The sequence below is a fragment of the Camelus dromedarius genome, chromosome 29 (assembly GCF_036321535.1).
Source record: "Camelus dromedarius isolate mCamDro1 chromosome 29, mCamDro1.pat, whole genome shotgun sequence".
NCBI classification, from domain to species: domain Eukaryota; kingdom Metazoa; phylum Chordata; class Mammalia; order Artiodactyla; family Camelidae; genus Camelus; species Camelus dromedarius.
The window spans coordinates 2,195,709-2,212,723 of NC_087464.1; the positions used below are offsets into that span (position 1 = coordinate 2,195,709).

Here is a 17,015-nt window from a genome sequence, read left to right on the forward strand (position 1 = left end):
GGCAGCTAGGTGGTGGGGTCCCTGCTGGTAGCATGTGCTTAGCCCATTGGCAAAGCAATATAAACTAGTTTATTAAATACATGTGTCCTGGGGGGAGGGTATAGCTCAGTGGTAGAGCATGTGCTTAGCACCCACGAGGTCCTGGGTTCAATCCCTGGTGCCTCCATTAAAAAATAAACAAAGACTAATTAACCTCCTCTTCTTCCACCCCCCAAAAAAGCCATCGTAACCAACTGTACTTCAATTTCCAAAAATGTGTGCTTTACTGGACTATGAATATCATTCTTCAGACATCACTGCTTCCGTTTTAGGATGGAGGAAGTCCTCTTTTGCTTTTACGGGATACTGATTAGTAATTCATTTAACGCTAATGTGAAATACAAGGTTGGTAACAGAATCTTCCCGATGAATCAAGCATACATTCAGCGGCCAGTCCGGCCACTGGTGAATTAGACACCGGGCCTCCCCGTGTGGCTGAGCAGGGGTCACAGCACCTGCACAGATCCCTGTTCTCCCCGAGGAGGTGCCGGGCATCAGGAGGAGGTGGGTGCGGGCATCCGTGGAGGGAAGAGGGGAGGGACCACCCTCGGGTAACAGCTCGTAAAGTTCTCAGCTGCTGCAGTTTCCAGAGAAATGCAAGTTCAAGGGCAGGGCCCGGGGCTCACCCTTTTGTCACCTTCCTGCCTCTTCCTTTCCACCTAATAAGGTCAAGTCACTGTGTCCAAAGAAGCTTGAGAAATGTTTGGAGTCTAGTAGCAGAGACCGTTTGCATTTTATTGCCGCTAAGTTTGGACGTGCGGGCTCTGCAGTGAGTGACGTCATTGACTGCACTTGGCCCAGGACACTGGATGTGCTGTGACCAGGCTGCAGACAGCAGGCAGCTTGGCTGGAGTCCGAGCCTGTGACAGCCTGTGACGCGCAGGTCATCTGTGTCTGCAGCGCCTTCCGATGCCACGGCTGTCCCAGTGCGGGGTGGGTGAGCACCACCTCTGCGTTCCTGGACCTGTGCATCCACAGGGCTCCAGACACCTCGGAGAGCCAGATCCAAGCGCCCGCTCTTCACTCACCAAGAACTCGGGGTGAATCCCAGGGCTCCCGACTTTTCACTCCAGTTCTGCGCTAGCCCTGCACCCACAGGCACTGCTGAAGATGGGAAGGGCGTGTCGGCACACAGACCAGGGCACACTTACTTGACACATGCTTTTGAAGTCATTGAAACTTTCAGACGTGTGTGAGTGTATTTGGAAATTTCTGTAGCGTCAGCTGTACACTTTCTGGCTTATTATACACGGCGTCATCTTTTCTTGCTGATGCGAGATAGGCTCGATGAGGTCCGTGGCTGAGCTGGATGTCTGAGGTCAAGGACCTTCCCTCAGTCCCTCTGAAGTCTGCTGACCTTGGGCATGACCTTGGGCATGGTCTTTAACCACCCCAAATTAAATTAAACCACCGACCTCATGGTGGTGCTGTGAGTGGTGGTGAACAGCACTGAGCAAATTCTTGGCATCTAGTGAGAGAGCAGAGCATTTCAGTGGTAACTGATGACGATGACGTCTGTGGTGCAGTTACAGAGGGGCCCTCGGATGGCTTAAATCTAATGTAGTTTGTTTTTTTTTTTAACGGAGGTACTGGGAATTGGACCCAGGACCTCGTGCATGCTGAGCACACGCTCTACCACTGAGCTACACAACTCTCCACTTCTCTGTATTTGTGCTGAAATTCCTGGATTTCTGAGCTACGTTCTAATCAAGTGGAATATAATCAAGTAAGCTGTTTCTTCACCATCAGGTCTCAATGTTTGTATTTGCTTTTTAAAAACTTTTTGGTGGTAAAATATATGTAACATTAAAATTTACCACTTTAACCACTTTTATTTTTTAATTTTGTTATATAGTATTTTTGTTTTTTATTGAAGTGTAGTCAGTTTACAATGTTGTGTCAATCTCTGGTGTATAGCACAGTGCTTCAGTCATACGTGTACCTACATACATTCCTTTTCATATTCTTTTTCACTACAGGTGACTACAAGATACTGAATATAGCATCCTGTGCTTTACAGTATAAACTTATTGCTTATCTATTTTATATGTAGCAGTTAATATCTGCAAATTGCAAACTCCCAATTTATCCTTTCCCACCCAGATCCCCCCTGGTAACCATAAGTTTGTTTTCTATGTCTGTGAGTCTGTTTCCGTTTTGTAAATAGTTCATTTGTGTCATTTTATTTTTAGATTCTACATATAAGTGATACTGCGTGATATTTGTCTTTCTCTGTTAGACTTGATTCACTAATATGATCATCTCCAGACTTGTCGTTTCCATGTTTTGGCTACTGTAAATAGTGCTGTTGTGAACACTGGGGTGCCTATGTCTTTTTAAGATGATGTGTTTGTTTTTTTCAGATATCTACCCAGGAGTGGAATTGCTGGGTCATATGGTAGTTCCTATTTTTAGTTTTCTGAGACACTTCCGTACTGTTTTTCACAGTGGCTGCACCAAACTATATTCCCACCAACAGTGTAGGGAGGTTCCCTTTTCCCTGTGTTGACTTTTTAATCATGGCCATTTTAACCATTTTTAAACGTACAGTTCTGTGACATTAGGTACCTTCTTGTACAACGTGCACCACCATCCATCTTCAGAACTTTTTCATCCTCCCCAACTCTGTATCTGCATTTTTAAAAAATGGCGTTAGCGTGCTTGGGATGGAAGGGTAGACTGGACCCTCCGTCCACACACTGAGGCCGGGTCAGCCAAAGTTTGGCTGATGTGACTTGGGCAAAACCTTGAAGCCAAGTTGGAATGAAGCAGACAGGTAGATGACTGGATGGAGGGATCAGTAAATATATTTCTTAAATGAGGGTGTTATGGGATCGCCAGTTAAGTTGGCAGTCAGTGTAAGTAGAATCTTCTCATCCAAAAGGTGTGCTCGGATGTGAAGCCCTTTTTAAATGGGGGACTCGCAGACGGTCTCTGTCTCAGGTTGTTAGGGCTGCCATGTCACAAAGGACAAATTTGTTTTCTCACAGAGCTGGAGGCCGCAGAGTCTGAGATCGAGGCATCCACGTGGTCGTCCAAAGTTCCTCTTCTTATAAGCACACCAGGCAGACTGTATTGGGATTCACCCTAAGGATGCCACTGTGACTTAATTATCTTTTTAAAGACTCTGTGTCCAAATACAGTCCCCGTTCTGAGATACCAGGGGTTAGGAAATCCACCTGTGAATTCTGGGGGTAGGAGTGAGAGGGCACAGTTCAACCCCAAACAGTCCCCAAGATCTCTCCAGTTCTAAAAGCCCTGCCCAGTTCCAGGCAAAGCAGGTGAGGCCGGGCATCCGTGCCCCTGGCACGCGCATCCCCCAGGTGTGTGGTTATTGGTAGACCATCACAAAGGCAGCTCTCGAGCCCCGGAGACAGAATGTTCCACCATTTGGGAGCCGCGCACGACATTTTTCTTAGAGAGAAAGCATAATAAACAGAGGCCGAGTATTTTAAGTCTGCTCTCCCTGAGTGCCAAGAATAACCCTGGTGTGCTGTGGAACTCACTCCCTTCATGGTCATGCTGGCCGCCGCATCTGCGGATGTCTGCTCTGGAAAAGGCAACCAGCCGGCTTCAAGATAATCCACAGGGCTTTAGATAAACACAGGGCTCCTCGAAACATAGCCTTACTCTAAACAGAGCCAGAGGTCATTTCAGTCCAGGGAGAGGGGGCGCTGATGGCTGATTAAACTTCAAGAAGAGCCTTTTAGATACTGACAGGGATATATAAAATAGATAACCAAGTTTATACTGTATAGCACAGGGAAATATATACAAGAGCTTGCGGCAGCTCTCGGTGAAAAAGAATATGACAATGAAAAAATGTATATTCATGTGTGACTGAAGCATTGTGCTGGGCACCAGAAATTGGCACAACATTGTAAACCGACTATTGCTCAATGAAATTTTTTTAAAATGTAGTCAATTTTTACACTTCACTAAGTTGAATAAAGTCTTAATCATCTCAGAAAAAAAGAGAAGAGCCTTCTAAAGTGGCATTTTAGTTTCAGCTGTTGAATTGAGCTACTATTATGCAGTGAGTTCTTTTAACGGAGATGCTATGCTGGAAGACAGTTGGGAGTGACTTTTGAGCACTTAACCTTCATGGCTGTGTTCAGTGCCAGGGCGGGCGGTGCTGTGCTGGAGTACTAGTTACCTGGGATGGTGTCAGCGATGTTTATACCATTCCTCTGATTTTTCTTTTTTTTTCTGTTTAGTTTTGTTTTTGTTGTTTTTTGGAAGGGAGGTAATTATTTATTTTAATGGAGGTGCTGGGGATTGAACCCAGGACCTCGTGCCTGCTAAGCATGCACTCTGCCACTGAACTGTATACCCTCCCCCCGCCCATTCCTCTGATTTTTAACCATCTGCACTTTTCTTGGTGATGATACACTTGTGTGAGCAGAGACAGTTCAGTTTCTTACCACGTTGTGACTCTTGGTGGAGGAAGGAGAAGGGCCAGCCCGATGACAGCGAGCTGATTTTTAAAATTCCAGAAACTGCACTCAGTGATCTGTTCCTCCGCCGCCTCCCCTCGCTGCTCCCCACTCCGCGTCAGTTCATGGGAGCGGGGCAGCCCGTCAGCTGTCAATGCGAAATTCTCGGAGAAAGCCTGTCTTGGTGGTGGGCTGTTGTTTCTTCATCTGGCAGAATAAGAAAGAAGTTGTTGGCTTAGATGTTGGTTATTTTAATGTTTTTCACCAAGTGTCTGTGAAGAATCTTACACATTGAGGAAACGGTGCTTTTGTTGTAAGTTCCTCTTTGCCACATGGAGTCTGCTTCTCTCAGTGTGTATAGAAGCTGGAAGGCGCTGGTCGGCCTCCTCACCCATCTCTCCACTTGCTTGTACCTCACAGGCTCTTACTTGGCATTAGAGATGCAGCCCTTTGCACTCCCTGGTGCCCTGGTCCCGTCTTACTAACTACTGCTCATCCTTCAGTGACGTGCGGTCACTCGCTGTGAGAACGAGGACACACGGGCCAAGTGCAGTGTGCGGGCATGCGCGTGTGCCTGTGTATGTATCCATGTTTATGTGTTTGTGTGTATATCTGCATATATCTGTGTGTATGCATGTATGTGTGTATCTTTGTATATATGTATATGTGAGTTGGGTGTGTTTTGTGTTGTGTGTATGTGTATGTGTGTGTATATGTGTATGTGTGTAGGTGTCTGTGTGTGTGTACATATCTGCGTATGTGTGTATATATCTGCATATACGTGTATGTATGTGTGTATATGTGTAGGTGTCTATGTGTGTGCATGTGCATATGTGTGTGTAGACGTGTGTGTGAATTGGGTGTGTATTGTGTTGTGTACGTGTGTGCACACGTGTATATGTGTATGCATGTGTGTATGTGCACGTGTATACGTCTGTCTGCATGTGTGTTTTTGTGTGTATATGTATGTGTGATTTGGGTGTGTATTGGCTTGTGTGTCTGTGTGTGCATGTGTATATTTGTGTGTCTGTGTGTGTGCACATCTGTGTGTCTGTGTAGACATGTCTGTGTGTGTGCTGGACTCTGCACAGGTTACGAGGCAGAGTCCTTCATGCCGTGTCCCCGCCGTGGGTGTGAGACGGAAGCCAGGACGGACGGCTGCACCCAGGTCTCTCTGACGCGTCCGTGCTGTAATTTCAGGTCTCCGAGTTCAACCCTCTGACGTTCACCAGCGTGATCGAGTGTGAGAAGCCGAACAACGACCTGACGAGGTTCCGTGGCTGCATGTGAGTATCAGACCTCCTGAGCGTGCCCTCCTGTAGGACAAACTGGCTATAAATAAACAGCCGACCCTTGAACGACTCAGGGGCGAGGGGCACCAGCCCCCTGCCCCAGTCAAAAATTCAGTCTTCCCTCGGTGTCCGTGGGGGTTGGTTCCAGGACCTGCTGGGGATCCCAAAACCCACAGTGCTCAGGTCCTGCAGTCTGCCCTCCGGATCTGCCACTCAGCACGCGTCCACTCAGCACGCGTGCACTCAGCCAACCTCAGACGGCGCAGAGATGTGTTAACTGGAAACCCCTGCGAGTAGGTGGAACCGCGCAGGTCAGACCCGTGTTGTTCGCCGGTCCGCTGTGTCGGGTGCGGTCTAGTGTGTGTATGCTCTTTGCCCCTTGGCGCAGCCGTGGAGGAGCAATGTCCTGCACCGGGGCTTACGGGACTGCTTGCTCAGAGCCTGTCAGGTCTGCCCGTGGGGAGAAGCCGCTGCCTCCCCTCCGTCTAGCAGCCCCAGAAGGTGGGGAACACGGGAGGCACGATTGACTACACGGAGCCTTCCTGGAAGTTCATTCATTCATGCACTCAGGGAAGGTACAGCTCAGTGGCAGAGTGCATGACTAGCATGCACAAGGTCCCAGGTTCAATCCCCAGTAACTCCATTAAGATAAATAAAGAGATAAATAGATAAACCTAATTATCTCCTCCTTCCCCCAAAAAAACCCCAACAAAATTTTTTTAAAACTTCGATTTCATGCACTCAGCCATTGAACAAGTGTTTGCTGAGCACCTACTGTGTGTTGGGCCCCTCTCTGGGCTCTGGGGCTAACTCAGTGAACCGAATGGAAGAAATGCCTGCTCGCATGTTCATTTTGCTCTTGTTAGGGGAAGAGAGGCAGCAGACAGAACCAGAAGGCTAATCTAGGGCGTGCCAAATAGCCCAGCCCCTTCTCCAGAAAAGAGGGACACTGCAGGGGCATCAATGACACGGGCCTGGCCGAAGGTTGGGACTTGCTGAAGCTGGGCTGTGGGTCTCTGGGAAGTAAGTTGCCAGTCCCTCAGCTCTTGGGTACATTTGGAAATTTCTGTAATCGTGTCATGCTACTCGGGTGTCCCCCTAGAGAGGGAGCCAGCTGTGTGAGCAGAGCCTGGGGACTGCGGGTGTGACCCACATGGGGAACTGGGGCCTCCCCCGCTGTCCTGCCCCCAGGGGCCTGCAGACCCGGCTCCTGCTTAGCGGCCTGGGCACAGCGTGGCCGCCGGCAAACACTCAGGGAGAGACTGGCGCTCTGCTCCCGGGGAGGGGGCTCCATGGCTGAGAGCTTTGGTGTGAGTTCAGGGCTTCGGCTTTGCTGACACGTTCAACATTGTTGCGTGTGCCCAGCTCCCGGTAGGCTTCCCCTTGTGCTGGGAGGGTGGGAGCATCCATGAATGAAAAGCATTAACCATCTGGGGCAAGAGATAGCCCGTCACCCACTAAAATTGCCGATTCTTGCCCGAGGATCCACCGGAACTTGCAAGTGTTAGATCACCCCTTAAAGGAACACATTAAAAGAAGATAAAACTCAAAAAAATGCTAAAATGTAATCTGTAAATTTGGGAGAGAATGCTCAACCATCCCTCCAAACCTGGTCTGCTGTGGCCCCCAGGTCACCTTCTCCGGGCTTCACATCCTTGGTGCCACCTCGGACCTCCAGGGCCAGGCGGGCAAAACAGAACAGGTGCTGGGTTTCCACGGACCCTGAAACAGCTGCCATGAACGGGGCTGGGCGGCCTCTAGGGAGAGTGTCCCGGGGACATTCTTCCTGGGGACGTGATTTTTTGGTGCCAGCTCTACCAAAGGGAAAGCTAGACCGCCTTCTCCAGACACTGCTCCAGCCTGCGCCTCCTCATCTCTGGGGTCCTCTGAGGCCCTGCCCTCGGGTTGGATTAGCCCTGGAGGGGACGCCAGCCTCAGTCAGCCGCTCTCAGTCCTGCCCTTGGGGAGCTGCCTCTGTTAAACAAGGGCGTTAAACAGGTCCGGCTTCGCGCTGAGGCTGGCAGACGCGGGGGCCCATGCTCTCCAGCGCGGCGGCTCCGCACACTCCTTACCTTCACTCATCTGCCTGATGGGGAGAGTCCAGGCACCACCTCGTGTCACTGGTGCAAAGCTTTGTCCACTTAATACACAGAAAGCTTTCCAAAGGGTGGGCGCTTCATAAGTATTGGCCACTGTGATGGTCATTGCTGCTGTTAACATTCCTATTACTATATGACTGTGTAGTAATGTTTTTACTATAATATACCTAGCCGGGACGGAGGGAAGTTCAGGAGGAGGTACAGGAGGGAACACGAATGTTCCCTGGGGAGGGAGAGCCAGTGCGAGAGGAGGAGGCTGGGAGGATGGCTGGTCCACAACGTTTGTATCCAGAGAAGCTATAGGTGGAGGAACGACGGGTTTGGGGTTTCCTGAGTGAGCAGCTGGCAGGTGCATCAGATGGAGGGAGGGACCCAGCTGACAGAAAAAAACAAGTGTCAGGAATTTGGAGAAGCAGGAGCTAAAGATACAGGTTGAGAGGTCGTGTTTGATGCCAGGGGAGGCACCAGACCAACACAGGGCAGAGGGCTGGGGAAGAGAGAAAAGGAATGAGGGCACAGTGATCCCGGCGCTCGGGAGCAGGAGTCCTTGGGTGTGATGGGGACCCAGTTCCAGGAGCAGCACTTGGTGGAAGAGGTGCATTCAGGAAGGTGGGCTGGTCTGCAGGACGTTGGACTCCCCAGGGAGCCTGGGGAAGAGGGGTGGGTAGAGTCCAGGACACAGGAGATAGAAGAGGAATTATATTTTCAACCACTCTTTCTAGAACTGTGGCTTGAAGAGGAGCGACAGGGCCAGAGATGAACGCCTCAAAAAGAGGTGAGATGCTTGTTAGGAAGAGAGAAGATAACACGAGGCCAGGCTGGAGGGGGTCTCCGTGGGGACCTCCAGTCCGGGCGGGGGGATTCGGTGACGCAGGAGGAGAGCATCCCGCCGCCCCTCATCCACCCCCAGCCCCTGCACCGCCTCCGCGCCGGCCCTCAGCTGGCTCCACACCCCAGCTGCCTCCTTCTTGGAAAGATGCCTCATGTGGACGGCCAGCCAGGCTGACTCGGCTCCGCAGACCATGCCAGCAGCGAGCGTTCCCAGTATGTGTCCCTCTCGCTGGCCTGTTGCCCGAGGAAGGTCGGAAGGCAGCTCTCCCCGGGTGAACCCTCCTCCCGCTCTGGTCCAGCCTTGTGCTGGCTCTTACTTTTCCCAACAAGCCGCCTGCCCTGCTGGAGTCGGGGAGCCCGGGTGCCAGCCAGGTCAGGCCCCTGCCTGCCTAGACCCCGGTGTCATCGTGACTTGACTGTCTCTACTGGGTGGGGTATTTGGGATTTGCTACAGGACCATCAGGGTGCAGAGGGGCCCCTCTCCCCACCAGGCTTGTTCAGCCAGGGGCTCTGGAGGTGGATGTGAGTTGGGAGCAGTGTGTTGAACACTCCTCCCTCCGTGACTCTGGGGGGGACCACCAGCCCTGCTGCAGGGAGTCTGGCTAAAGTCTCCAGGAAGAGTGCAGAGGGGAGGGGCCGGTCACCCTGGGTCCTGAGTCCTGCCTCCCGGCAGAAGCGGGGGAGGAGGCCCCTGCCTTCTGCTGGTCCTGATGCTTGGGGTGGGCTCGTCTGGGTTGCACTTCTGAGGTTTAGACCCAGAGGGCCAGTTCCCTGGCTGGCTGGCTTTCACTGTCTCTCCGGGCCGCCTTTCCTCAGCCTAGACTCAGCTGCCACCCTAGAGCCTCACTCAGCCTGAGAGCCCGGGACGGCCGCCACGGGGCAGGCCAGCGGGTCTCACTCATTTGGACCAGCCCATTTGAACTTGAAACTTCAGCTACTTGCTGTTGAAGAGCTAAGCTTGCTGGGGATCGTACCAAGAAGTCCCAGGCCTGAATTCCAGCTTTTTTCCTTTCCGGCAGGTGGCCTTAGGAAAGTTAGTTATTCCAGAGTTTCTGAGCCCGGCTCCCTCCTAATTCTGGAGAGGACAGTGGCGGACATTGGATGGAGTGTGAGACACAGCATGAATCTGAACAGTCCGTGCAGGGGGGCGGCGTCAGCCATGGTGTGGGCCCCATGGGTGTGAAATGTCCACACAGGAATATCTGAAGAGACAAAAAGTGGACTCAGGGTAGGGGTGTGGGATGGGATGGGAGTGGGGAGTGACTGCCAGTAGACACGGGGTTTCTTTCTGGGCGATGAAACGTTCTGAAATTTGCCAGTGGGGACACCTGTACCGCTCTGTCAATGCACAAAAAACCCTGAACTGCACACTTTAAATGGGTGAGTTTCATGGTATATGAAATACAGCTCAAGCTGTGCAGACAGAAGTGTTAGGGACGTCATTAGTCAGGTGTGCTTGAATGCTCACTGTTCCTTAATGCAGTCCCTGTCGTGAAGCACTGCTGAGATCCTCAGAGAGAGGGACTGGAAATAGCAGCCCTCCCCGCCCTTCAGCTGCTCTGGGCCCCCGGCTCCCCGGGACGCCTGTGAGTGGGGCCTCTAGGTGCCCTGCTCAGCTCGCTCTGCCTTCAGATGGCAGAGCGATGGGCGGCCTTTGGGGCCACAAGTCAATCAAACATTATCACTTACTCCTAAAGAATAAATAAAGCACAGAGATTGGTTGGGCTCGCCATCTGATGCAAAATTCCATCTCCAGTTGTGAAGCCGGTCCTGTTCTCATCCCAGGTCTTCTGCAAAGCGGGTCTGGGCTCCCTCCCCGCCGGCCGCAGAGCCTGCCTGACCATGCCGAGCCCCACGACGCGGGCGGCCACCCAGAGCCCAGGGCAGCCCCTCCCGACTGCCCTGGCCGATGACATCTCCAAGACCGTTGTCACCCCGTTCAGGGCCCCCAGCCCCCAGCCAGTGTCTGGATGGAGCTGTGTGTAGGTTTATGTCCCGAATGTCCTCACCCCCAAGGACCAGGCACTGAGATGAACTGTAACCATGTCAGCTAGACTCTGAGGGAGATATTTCACTTCACCTCAGCACCTGTAACTGATCCTTACATCTCCACACAATCTGATATCAGCACAGGTCACTTCTGCACCTGCGTGGATAAACAGAAACCCGAACAACTATGATTTTAAAGAAAATTATGCCTGGGACTTGCAGTGGAAGGATTTCTCCCTCCTTCTCCCTCCCCACCTGTCAGTCAGGTCCCCACAGGAAACAGATCAGGGGCTCAAATTCCAGTAAGGGTGTGGAGGTGGGTTTTGTTAGCCAAGGGTCCATTTCTGCCGAGAGGGGACAGGGCTTCAGGCCGTCACTAGTAGCTGACCCATTGTCACCAGGAGGCCCAGTGGTCCTGGGGGAGGAGTGGCCACTGGGGACTAATGTCAAGGGGGCCGCCTGGGGGGCTCATCACCCTGATCAGGGGACACACCAGCCCAGCACTCTCTCTCCAGGAGGAGCCAGGGGTATGCTCCCATCCTCTCTGGCCTCTGTCCACTCCTTTGGTGTCTAACATCCCCATAGGCTGGTCCCCCCTTGAAGCTGAGGGCCAGGCAGCCTCAGCATTTGCCAGGGCCTGAGGCAGGCCTAGGATGCAGAATGGAACAAGATGAGAGATGCCCCTCTTCACAAGTGGAGACGGGGAAGCACAAAAGAATACTGCAAAATCTCCTGGCCAGGGGGCCTGGGGAGCATGTCACCAGCAAAGAATCTCCCTGAGGGCTGCAAAACGTGTGCCCAGGGTAGCTGGTCAAGCTCCCCGAGACAGACAGGCCAGCGCAGGCCATGCTGGACTGATGGTCAGCGTGGGTAGCAGGACGTGCTGTGTAGGGGTGGCCGGGGCAGAAGGCCCGGGAAGGAAGGGCCCCCTTGGGGTGCAGAGTGGACTGTGTGCACCAAGAGGAAGTGAGAGCCCCTGCAGCATGCTCCCAGGATGACACAGTGCTCAAATCTGCACCCGGAAACATCGCTCGGTGCCTGTGTGAGAAAAAGACAGGAGGGGCCTGGGCTGGCGGCATCCAGGCTATGAGGGGTGGGTCGCAGGCTCCAGCAGAGAAATTTCTGAGCGATGCACAGACAGCACAAGAAGGAGGTGGAATAAAGAAATAGTCAGGTGGGGCAGGGTATAGCTCAGTAGTAGAGTGCCTGCTTAGCATGCACGAGGTCCTGGGTTCAATCCCCTGTACTTCCATTTAAAAAAAAAAAAAAAGAAGAAGGAAATAGCCAGCGAAGCAGGGTAAAATTGAGGACTGATGTCTGAGTGGATCTGAGTGGACATAAAAATGAGGGGGTGAAGAATGGCACCGTGGGTGCTGGTCCAGGTGACCAGTCGACGGTAGAGCTTTGGCCTGAGACAGAACAGAGGAGGGGACCAGGCCTGGGTGCTGGAGGCCACAAGACCTGGGGAGGAACTGGCTGCAGGCTGCTGTCCAAGGCCCCAGCACTCTGGCACCACCTCCCTGGCCTTGGGGGAGAGCGGGCAGCGGCAGGTGCACCTTTGCACCTCTGTGTCTGGTCCAGTGGGTGGCGACCCCCAGGGTTGCAGGCCCCTGTGAGCACCTCCCCGTGCTGGGACTCAGATGGACCAGCGCTGCCATGCAAGTCCTGTTACCAAGAGCCAGGGCTGTCAAGAGACAGAGCCCCTCCTGAGAAAGAACAGCCAGGCAGGACATTTACTAGCTGAGCCCTGCCACTTCCCAGGGAGCGCGCCTGTGGCATTTCCCAGTGCACTGTGCACTTCTGAACAGTTTTTAATTTGGAAGAGGTTGGCTGGATGAGTCAAGAGGCCTGGGGCCTTGAGCAAGAGGAACTCTGCTAAGTGGTGCAGATGAGATGTTAAAGGATGTATCCGTTTGTTTGGGTGACAGACCCGGCAGCTTAAACCACAGAAGTGTGTGGTCTCGTGGTTCCGGAGGCCGGACGTCTGAGGTCAGTGTCATCAGGAGTGGTGCCTCCCGAGGCCCTTCTCCTTGGCTCGCAGACGGCCGTGGTCTTGCCCTGTGTCCTCACATCCTCATAATCTCTGCCCTTGTCTGTCTCTGTGTCCAGATCTCTTCTTTTTAAAAAAAAAATTTTTAATGGAGGTTCAGAGGCTTGAACCCAGGACCTTGTGCATGCTAAGCATGTGCTCTACCACTGAGCTACACCCTCCCCACCATATCTCCTCATCTTGTAGAGAAATCAGTCCTAGGGGGTTAGGGCCCATCCATGTGACCTCATTTTAACTCAACTACCTCTTTAGAGATCTAACTCCAAATGCACTCATATTCTGAGATACTGAGGTTAGGACGCCAACATGTGAATTCAGGAAGGACCCATGTCAACCCATAAGAAAGAGGGAGGTGTTGAGGGCAGTGTGATGGGCTCACATTCTCAGGAGTGTCTTCCTGGAGTTGAGCCTCGTGCCTCCTTGGCCTTGGGCCTGTTCACCCTTGGTGGGGACTTTCGCCCTCAGGAGACCGCGGTAGCACTTGAGTTGCCAAGTCCCTGCTGGGTGATGCCAGTCTCCCGCCTCCCTCCCCTTCTGACGTAGGGCCATTCACTCGGGACACAGCCCCCCTCATGGCATGTCTGCACCAGGGCCTTGAACAGGCCGATGCACCTGCTGTGGTCCGTTCTGGTCTGGCTTGGTCTGATCAGAAAGCACAGCAGTTGCTAAAAAAAGATGTAGGTCACGTCGGAAGCCGAATGCCACGCATGTTTCCTATTTCTCTTGAGGTCATCTTTTGTTCTGAATAAGCATGACTGGGACTTGGAGGGAGACGGTTCGTCCTTTCCTGCCGTCCTGAGGAATGGCTTCCATGGCTGGCTGTTGGCAGAGAACCGTGGCAGGGGGCATCCACTCACTGCAGATGTGGAAGCTGGAGTTTGTGGGTGATGTCTGACATACGCCAGCCTCTTGATGCTCTAGCTAGCACTGAGGTTTCCAGTATTGAATCTCTTTTTCTTTTTAATTAAAAAAAAATTTTCATTGAAGTATAGTCAGTTTACAATGTGGTATAGTTTCTGTTGTACAGCATAATGTTTCAGTCCTACATATACAGACATATATTCGTTTTCATATTCTTTTTCATTAGATGTCACTACAAGACATTGAATATAGTCCCCTGTGCTGCACAGAAGATACTCGTTTATCTAATTTTATATGTAGTACTTATTTACAAATCTCCAACTACAAATTTATCCTTTCCCTCCCTGTTTCTCCCGGTAACCATAAAGTTATTTACTATGTCTCCAAATCTGTCTATTTTGTAGATGAGTTCATTAGTGTCCTCTTTTTTCTTTCCTTTTTATTTTTTTTAGATTCTGTATATGAGTGATATCATATGGTATTTTTCTTTCTCTTTTTGGCTCACTTCACTTAGAATGACGCTCTCCATGTTGCTGCAAGTGGCGTTATTGTATTCTTTTCTTTTTTTTTTTTTTTTAATGGCTGAGTTCTCTTTCAAAAGCAAACCTTTACTCTGTTCTGAAATTGCCAGAAGCGGGGCATCGCCCAGTGTTGGTTCCTCTCCGCCTGCACATTCCCTTGCGTGAGTTCTGCAGAACTGGTGCTATGTTGGTAACTTACAGGCTTGTGGGAAATGTGCCCCCCCCACCCCCCACATGCCTTTTGGCCTTATCTTTAGCTTAGCTTCTTTTCTTCACCATGAAATATATTGATTTCCCTGGTCGAGAGGCAGCCCTGTCCCTCATGTGGGTACTGGGGTCCGGATGTGGCAGGAAGTGCTGTTTTCCTGGAAGCCTTGTGAGCTTCCTCTGACCCTGTACCTCCCCAGACCAGCTCTGCACCCGTGGTCAGTGGGCACCATGCTAGGAGCGGGTGGGAGGGGTCTGTGGTGAGCTTCAAGCCCGCAGAGGAGGAGTCTGGGGTGTGGGTGTGTAGGAGGGTTGGGCAGGGCTCTCCACCTAGGGTGCGAGAAAGTGGAGGGGTCTTAGAAGACCCTGTTCTTGGAGGTAAGGGACCCTGCCTGGTGTAGGTTAGACTGGCCCCTGTTCTGGAGGCCTCCAGGGCCTCCCCTGTTGACCCACTCGTCAGGCTCCAGGGACCTCATCTGCCCAGTGTGGTCCCAGCGTGGACGGTCCTGGCCAACAGGGGTGAGGGTGCAGCCATCGGTGGGTCACGAGGACAAGTTTGAAAACCAGTGGCTTCCACTTGGGATATTCCTGAATCCAAGTAGTAGTGAAACCTGGATGCATAAGAGTGTCTCATGGAATTCACCGCATTTCACATTTAATATATTCGTATTTCTAATAATTTTATGACTTTTTATTTATAAGAAAAATAGGATGCAGAAGATACTGGGGAAACCAATATTCTCCCCTTTTGTAGAGAAATACTTGTACTTTGGTGACAACATGAGGGACTGGTGAGGAGCAGTTTCCCCGTGATGAGCAGGACATGGGTGGAGACCACATAGCAGGGCCTCCCCTGGCCGCCTTCCCAGCCCAAGCCCCCAGCTCCCAGCGCTGCCCTGCCCAGCAGGGGTCAGTCCCGTGGTGAAAATCTTACAGTGGTCCTGATACCAGTTCTGACATGTGAGTCTTTCCCAAGCCAGGCTATTCCATGACAGCAGGTGGGTGCCCCACAGCGCAATTCAGTCCTGATACCGTCTACCGGAGGTGGTTTCAGATCTCACAAGTCACAGGCTTGGTCCTGTGTCAGGAACAGCCGGGCTCCCTGACCGAATAGCAGAACAAAAGGTGTCCCTAGGGCTCTGATCACTTAGGAAATTACAGGCATTTGGGAGCTTTGCGCCAGGAACCAGAGTCAGAGACTCCATGTTAGAATGAAAGTTTCTCCTCACACCCTTACTACAAAGGTGTCAGGAGCCCTGTGTCAGAGATGGGATCCCCAGTACTTCCATTAAATAAATTTAAAAAACCTAATTACCTCCCCCCACCAAAAAAAAAATGGGGGACAGAGAAGAAGTCATCTATTTCTTATTCACAAAGCCCACGGGCCAAGTAACGGAACAGGCGTCAGGCTCTGAAGGTGCTTCTAGAAGCCCCGTTACGGTGCAGAGATCCACCAAGACCGGCGCTCCCCGGGATCCAGCCCCCCCCCCCGCCAGCGCCGCATCCAGGCCGCCCATCCCTCCCGGGGCGGCGCTGCCTGGCGGGGAGGCCCGTGCCAGCGCCCAGGTGACGCGTGCCGCCTGTTCCCCAACAGCGTGCACGACAGCGGGAAGAAGGCTGGGCTCTACAAGGAGAACCTGCTGCTCCGCGGCTGCACCGTCCGCAACACCGAAGCCGTCGTGGGCATCGTCATCTACGCAGGTGGGCGCTGCATGTCGCCCGCCGCCTGTGGCTGTGCCCCGGGACACGGGTTTGTGTACTTCCTGATTATCAGAGTGGCCCAAACCCACGGTGGGGAACCAGGGGAATAGAAAGGAGCAACACTTCCAGTGACAGCTGGGCCCCCAGCTCTCAGCCTGTTGGCCTGTTCTGCCCCGTGCCCGTCTCCGTGGTGGTTACCTATTTAAGGCTAACTGTGTCGCCTGCTCTCTTGACTGAACTTGTCCTGTGAGAATCACTGGGTGGGGGCTTGGTAGAGCTCAGTGGTAAAGAGCGTGCTTGGCATGCACGAGGTCCTGGGTTCGATCCCCAGTACCTCTACTAAAAAGAAAAAAAGAATCGTTGGATGGCAGCACGGTTCTCCAGCCATGGACTTGGAGTAGCCCACCCCTCACCTGCCGGGTGTTGTCTCACCGTGTTCCCGCGTGTCCCCCACCCCCCCACCGCAGGGCACGAAACCAAGGCTCTGCTGAACAACAGCGGGCCCCGCTACAAGCGCAGCCAGCTCGAGAGGCAGATGAACTGCGACGTGCTCTGGTGTGTCCTCCTCCTCGTTTGTATGTCTCTGTTTTCGGCGGTCGGTAAGTCTCCTCTGAGGGTCACTGAGTGGACCCTGCTGGATGGCCGCCAGGTGCGCCTGCTGGCTGCCTCTGACCCTCGCCCACTCAGCGCTCTACTTCACACACCTTTGTCCCCCAACGTGGACTCAGGATGTTGATCAGCGTGGCCATGGCGAGCCGCCCAGATGGTCGGGGAGCGCAAAGGCGTAGGTTTTGAATTGGCAACCTCTTGGGTAGGAGAACGGTTTCATTGCACCAGTAGTAATGATTCCAGTGGAAGAAGTGTTTATGACCTGGTGATGGACAGGAATTATAGCAGCAGAGGCACAAAGGCTGCTAATGGGAACTCTGTGAAAGGAGGAAAGACATTATCTGGTCCCGAGAAGAGATGAGCAGTTAGGCTGTGTGCGG

General features: G+C 52.5%; 1 protein-coding gene across 3 annotated transcripts in view; it reads left to right on the forward strand.

Moving 5' to 3' along the window:
- Positions 1–17,015, forward strand: part of ATP10A (ATPase phospholipid transporting 10A (putative)) — a 158,484-nt gene that overhangs the window by 98,170 nt on the left and 43,299 nt on the right. For all 3 annotated transcript variants that reach the window (XM_031440440.2, XM_031440438.2, XM_031440439.2), the window contains exons 3-5: positions 5,676–5,761; positions 15,920–16,026; positions 16,494–16,625. In XM_031440440.2, coding sequence (XP_031296300.2) covers positions 5,676–5,761; positions 15,920–16,026; positions 16,494–16,625 — 325 coding nt within the window. The remainder of the gene's footprint in view (positions 1–5,675; positions 5,762–15,919; positions 16,027–16,493; positions 16,626–17,015) is intronic.